We start from the raw sequence: 6,369 nt of genomic DNA on the forward strand, positions 1-6,369 counted from the left end.
GAGCACCAGATGATTGAATCTAAGTTTTGATAATGGCAAAAATTAAATTAAGTGTGAAGTGATCTGATAAGATGAACTCAGTGTGTAGGTAGCACAAAAAATCCCTAGTTACTAGGTGGTGAAAGTTTTAGCTGGAGGTTAGGCAAAGGAAGACCTAATCTGGAGGATTAGGTGGAAGACCTGGTTTGGAGGACTGGGCGAGGAAGTTCTGGTCAGGAAGACTAGGCAGGAAGTTTTGGCAGATCAAGAGCATGATAGCTCCCGTAAGTATACGGGTGTCGTCAAGTAATAAAAAATATCGAATCCACAGGGACTGTCGATAGCTATAGTGATATCACAAGGCTAGTTATCTAAACTCTAAGAGGAATGAAATGGTTGAGAGTTGTGGACTGGGTAGAGAGAGAAAGAGAGAGAGAGATCGTGTCTAAACTTTAAGAGAGAGAAAGGGAGAGAAAGAGAGAAAGAGATTGACTTGGAGATTTATGGAATAAGATGAATGAGCTTAGGATTTCGGGTTCACATCTATGCTAGGTAATGTCCCTAATCCATGTTCACTCTCTTACTCTCAATGTTTACCACCTTATGAGGATTCTAACCAAGATACCAACTTGACCTTATCAGGCTTTGTCGAAAATAAATCATGACCCTCTAATACTATAACTATTAGTTTGAGATGATACATAGATAGCCTGGTTCTATATATAGCTCTTCCATTATCACCGGGTGCCCCAGCAATACTCCTGGTATCCTCCTACCCTCTGTCACCAAGTACCCGATTAAGGACCTCTCCCTAGTCGTCAATAGCCGTTAGCTATCCCCTATGAGAGTTTACCACCATACAAGAATCTCCTCGGAAAGTTTGGTTAAAGGTTCATCTCCTGTCACAAGACACCCCGATCATACGATCCTAAGATCTTCCTACACAGTAATCTACCCCTCACAATCATGTACATGTGCTTATAAAATAATATTATTAAACATGTTCATGGCATACAATATGTGAAACAAGTGTAAACATGTCATAGAATAGGAAAATTAACATGAACTAGTTCTTGCATCATCATCATTACATTAATGTTTATCCTATATCCTAAACTCAAAGATCTACTTTATTACAAGAAGGCTACAATAAGAAAGCACGAAAATTGTCATCCATAAGAGAAGGGAAAACTTATCTTGATGCTTAGGCAATCCTTGGAAAGTCTTCTTGTTCCGGAGTAGGATGGATCGGTGAAGATGGATAGGCGAGGATGGATCAACGAAGGTGAAGTGTTCAAGGCCTCCCTCGGAGAGAGGAGGCACCGCCCCCAAGCCAAGGGCTTGGGGTTTCCCTCGATCCTCCCCCGATGCCCCAAAAGGGTTGCAAAAAGAAGTATTTATAGACTCTAGTCGCGACATGGTCAGTCGAAAAACTCGGTCAAAAACTGCCCAGATTTTTCTAGTTTATAGGGCTCTGCCTCAACGAGTTTTTTTTCCAATAAACTCAGTTTTCTTTAACTGAACTTTGAACCAAAATCATAAAGCATGAAATTATCTTTAATTTCGTAGCTAGGCCGACCCGTAACTCCATCTGAGCTGAAAGTTATGATGGTTCAAAGTTTAGTCTGTAGTTTGGGTCGAGCCCGCAGCGTAGCTATGATTAGGTGGCATGGCTGTGCTATTTAGCACGACCTAGAGAAGAAACCATTCTGTACACCCTGAAGTAAAGTTGTAGATCTCAAAGTTATCTTTATTTTGGTAAGTGGTACGACCCCTGAGTCAATCTAAGCTGAAAGTTATGCCCGTTTTACTTTAAGTCTGTAAAACTATCTAGATAGAAAACACGACCGTGTTTTGCTTAGTTGTTTCTTTTCCTCCATTTCTTCGTGTTTGCTGCGTAAGAGACCCGCCCGTGATGATGAGCACGGCTAGTGCGAGTCTCTTTTCTCCACTTCTTGCTCCACCATCAAATATGTATCGTTTTAGTTTTGAATCATCCACATCGCTATCCGAGGATTCTTGGTTGGACTCAGATGAAGACTCCTCCTTCCTTTCCTTCTTCTTCTTCTTTTCCTTATTTTCTACAATCAAGGCTATACCTTTCTCTTTGGAAGAAATATTAGCTTGTTCATGTAGATCAAATTCACAAAACAACTCATCAAGTTTTACAATTGAAAGATACCTAGAGACCTTATACGCATCAACTATTGATGCCCATAAGGTGGTTCTAGGAAAAGCTTGAAGAACATACCTCACTAAATCTCAGTTGTCTATCTTCTCACCTATCACATGAAGTCCATTTACTATTTCTTTAAACCTTTCATGTATTTGACTTATGGTCTCATTTGACTTCATGTTGAAGGTTTGAAGTTGTCCAACCAAGAGATCTCTCTTAGCTCTTCTAGATTCACTTGACCCTTCATTTAATTCAATGAACTTCTCTGAAAGTTCTTTGGCTAAATTGAAGGGTCCAACCTTACTCAGTTTCTCTTTAGAGAGTCCACATTGCAAGGTGGTTGTGGCTTTGGCATTTGCTTGAACCTTCTTGCAGATTTTCTTTGACCAATCCTTGGTAGAAAGAGGTGCTTCAAGTGCATCCTTTGATTTTTCGAATTCATCTACAACACTAAACCAATTTTCAATATCATTCATAAGAAAATATTCCATCCTATCTTTCCAATAAGCAAAATCATTGCCATCAAAGTATGAAGGTCGTGCGGTATTATATCCCTCTTGAAACGCCATCTAGATGCTCCAGTTGAGGGTGAGTTCTTTCGAAGTTAACCTTGCTCTGATACCACTTGTTGGGATCGTTGTATTTGCTAGAGGGGGGTTGAATAACTACTTTTCGATCTTGCTTACAAATTGTTAGCGGAAGCACAAGACAAGAATAAAAATAAGATTAAGAATAATAAAAGCAATGCTAACCCCTTGATTTACTTGGTATCCACCTCCTCGAGGTGACTAATCCAAGAATCCACACACACCGCAAAAACCTTTCACTATGAACTTTCTCCTTCTCAAAATAACTTTAAAAGTGGAAAAAATTTAACACTTGATCTTTTCCTCTTACAAATGTATAGAGAAGTTTGGAGGAAGAGTTTGAGAGATTGACAGAGCTTAAAGATCTTGCAAAGATGAAAAGTGAAAAACACTTGCGTCTCTAAGATTGAATTTATCTTTTTATATTTTTGCGATACCAGTCGACTGTCTTAGGACCAGTCAATTGGTGGGCTCCAACGGCTATTGTAGATTGCATTAATTCTCCAGCTGTCAGCCCCAACATTCGAATACCAGTCGACTGAGACTTACCCAATCGACTGATCAGTTGACTGGTCTCTGCCTTTTTCACTCGACTGATAATTCTGTGTGTTTGGATTAGGACATCATTCGACTGGTTTCATCCCACACGATTGATGAAGCTGAAACTCACCTTTTAGCTTCTTTTTTCATCCTTTAGTCTAGACTCACATCTTCAAATATCTTCCACAAGCCTCGTGCCCTTTTTGGATGCTTTCTAGCCCACGACTCCTCATCCTTGCACTTGCTTGAGATGTTTTCATCGGCTTCGTCATGCTAAGTCTTTCTTTTGCCAAGAGGCCATACCTCCGGGACTTCATTATTTATCAAGAGGCCGCACTTTTGGGACTTCACCATTTGCCAAGACTTCAAACCTGAACTTTTTTGTTTACTCAATTCACACATGTTAGATCACCAACATTGTCTAACTTAAACTCATTTAGCTAAACATTAAAATCAAATGATACTTGGACAAGATTGCACCAACAAGGATATCCCAAGAGAGTCCTGGTCGCAGCCACACATGTCTCACTTCTGTACCAGTATCAACAATGGTCTAGAGAGAGCCAACAACAACAACAATCAACAACACCTACTACTAGCATGTAGATGTTATGATGCACATCTCAACAAATAATAACTACATCTACCAAGATATACTCAACATCAATTAGACAAGTTATCACAGATCAACAACAAATAAGGAGACTGTATTGATGATAATTAGATCATATCCAAAGTCAACAGTTATGTATCAAGCAACGAGTTTAATAAGGATAACAATAAGATAATTAACAACAGATAATAAGTCATGCACTACGAACAAGACCTATATTGACTAAGTATAGGAATACTCACCTGATATAACGCACGTCGCATAAGAACCCCCAGAAATATAAATCTCATATATAATAGGATCTACGAATCAAGGTCTTGCAATTTAAAATAAACAACACCCACTAAATATAATATTATATTTAATTTTACAACAAAATAAATCCCCTAATTTCAGCCGACTCTAAAACTAACATAACCACAATTCAATTAAAACCAATTAACTCATTTCACTCTTAATCACACCCAAATCCAATTAAAACTCATGTTATACTTAACCACAACCGAAACTAAAACCAGCCTAGTCAAAACCTAATTAGTACAACTCAACCATTAAATTAACCTAATCTAATCCACTTGAATTTTAGCCAGATCTAAGTTATCCTAAAAGCAAAATCACCATACTTAATCTCATCCTAACAGTACCAACAAATCCCAAATCTCACACGAAATCAGCAAAAACAACACACAGGAACTCAACCCTAGAACAGATCCAACCCAACAGCAAGCAATAAATCCCACTTTCACCGAACACAACAACACAGAACAAATCCAATCTCATCGAACCCACATCCAAGAAATTCTGGATCAATACCCAAATAATCACAACAAACCCAATCTCAATTCCCATATCAACGAAATCCAACAGCAAACAACTCCGATCAATTCAACAAAAATTCGATAGAACAACAACCTAATCGAACAGAACCTCACCAAAATCCAAGAAATCCCGATCACCATTCATAAACGAATCAAGGAAATTCAACCTAACCAAATTCATAAGCTTACCTTAGATCTGATTCGATCCCTTGCCCTAAAAACAAGCTCTGATTAAAATCCTTTGCTGCCGAACCCCAAGAAATTCCACCAATCTGTTGATCAAGATGTGGAGCACAGCAAATCTCAGAATCCAAAGGAATTCTCACAAGAAAACCACACACACTAGGAATTCAAGCTTACCATCGATCTTCCCCTCTGATCCAAACTTTCTTAAATTCTTATGGAGGGCTACAACTCCACTAGAATTATTGCATGCTGATATTTATGGTCCAACCAAAAGTTATTCCTTGAACAATAGAAGATATTTTTTTTATTTATTGATGATTATTCAAAGATGATGTGGATATATTTTCTTGAGAAGAAATATGAAACTTTCTCTAAATTTCTTCACTTATGACTCATGTTGTTAAAGAAAATGGATAGGTCATCAGAGGCTTGAGAATAGATCGAGGAGGAGAATTTATTTAAAGTCATTTTGGAACTATTGCAAAGAAAAGGGTATAACAAGGTAGCTTATCGACAAAGTCCTCAACAAAATGACATTGCTGAGCAAAAAAATCATAGCATTGTAAAGATGGCTCGAAGCATGTTGAAAGGCAAAAGTTTGTCAAAGACCTACTGGACAGAAGTTGTTAATATAGTTGTATATCTTTTGAATAGATCTTCAACAAAGGTTGTCCAACACATGACACCTATGAAGCATGGTTCCAACAAAAACCAAAGGTTGGCCATCTTAAGACCTTTGGTTATTTGGATTGTTATTATATTCTTCTCAAAATCGAGAAAAGTTTGATGGAAAATGAGAGAAATGCAGCTTCATTGGCTACAATGATCATTCCAAAGGCTACAGGTTGTATAATCTCAACACTCAAGAGTTGATAATTTCAAGAATGTAATATTTGATGAATGAAGTGCATTGAAGTGGGAAGAAAAAGAATTGGATTCACATGTAGCCCCTCCTCATTCATTGGATTCACATGCAACACCTTCTCAAGACAATGAAGTCATTCATTTAATTTCTCCAAGTCAAGAAACTTTAAGTTCTTTATCATTAAATCATGATCAGTTGGTTTCGGATACAACTTACTCACCAGAAAGAAAGACTCATCCATTACAAGAAATATATGAAGCATGTGGTGTTGCTTTTGCTATGTGTGAGTGATGCAGGAGCAACACATGAGGAGTCAAACTTCAATGGGTCATAACTTTTGACTCGGGAATCAGAACGAGGTACGGTCGGATGCGTTTTGAAGCTCTTTTAGAGACCTTTATACAATATGAGGTAAAACCTGTAATGACTGACTTTTGGCCCCATCCAACATCATTTAATGCTCCGTCTGCATCTCTGAACATATTTTTTACTATTTATAGTAATTTTTCATTTTTAGTTTTTTTGGTATTTTTGACTTTGTCAAGTTAGGGTTTGGGTTTATTGTAGGATCGATGTACGCGCTAGAGGGGGGGTGAATAGCGCGT

The 6,369-nt window shown here is 38.0% G+C and overlaps 1 protein-coding gene across 1 annotated transcript; it reads right to left on the reverse strand.

Moving 5' to 3' along the window:
* Positions 1-2,241: 2,241 nt before the first annotated feature.
* On the reverse strand, positions 2,242-2,724 carry LOC141842791 (uncharacterized). Its single transcript, XM_074730793.1, has one exon. The coding sequence runs from the start codon at positions 2,722-2,724 to the stop codon at positions 2,242-2,244; it is 483 nt and encodes a 160-aa protein (XP_074586894.1).
* Between the last annotated feature and the right edge of the window lie 3,645 nt (positions 2,725-6,369).

Source organism: Curcuma longa, chromosome 12 (assembly GCF_044706935.1).
Source record: "Curcuma longa cultivar G26 ecotype Majalengka, Jawa Barat chromosome 12, ITB_CL_G26_1.1, whole genome shotgun sequence".
NCBI classification, from domain to species: Eukaryota; Viridiplantae; Streptophyta; class Magnoliopsida; order Zingiberales; family Zingiberaceae; genus Curcuma; species Curcuma longa.

Excerpts from the sequence above, each read along its gene's own strand:
- LOC141842791 (XM_074730793.1), bottom strand. The coding sequence starts at position 2,724 with ATGGCGTTTCAAGAGGGATATAATACCGCACGACCTTCATACTTTGAT.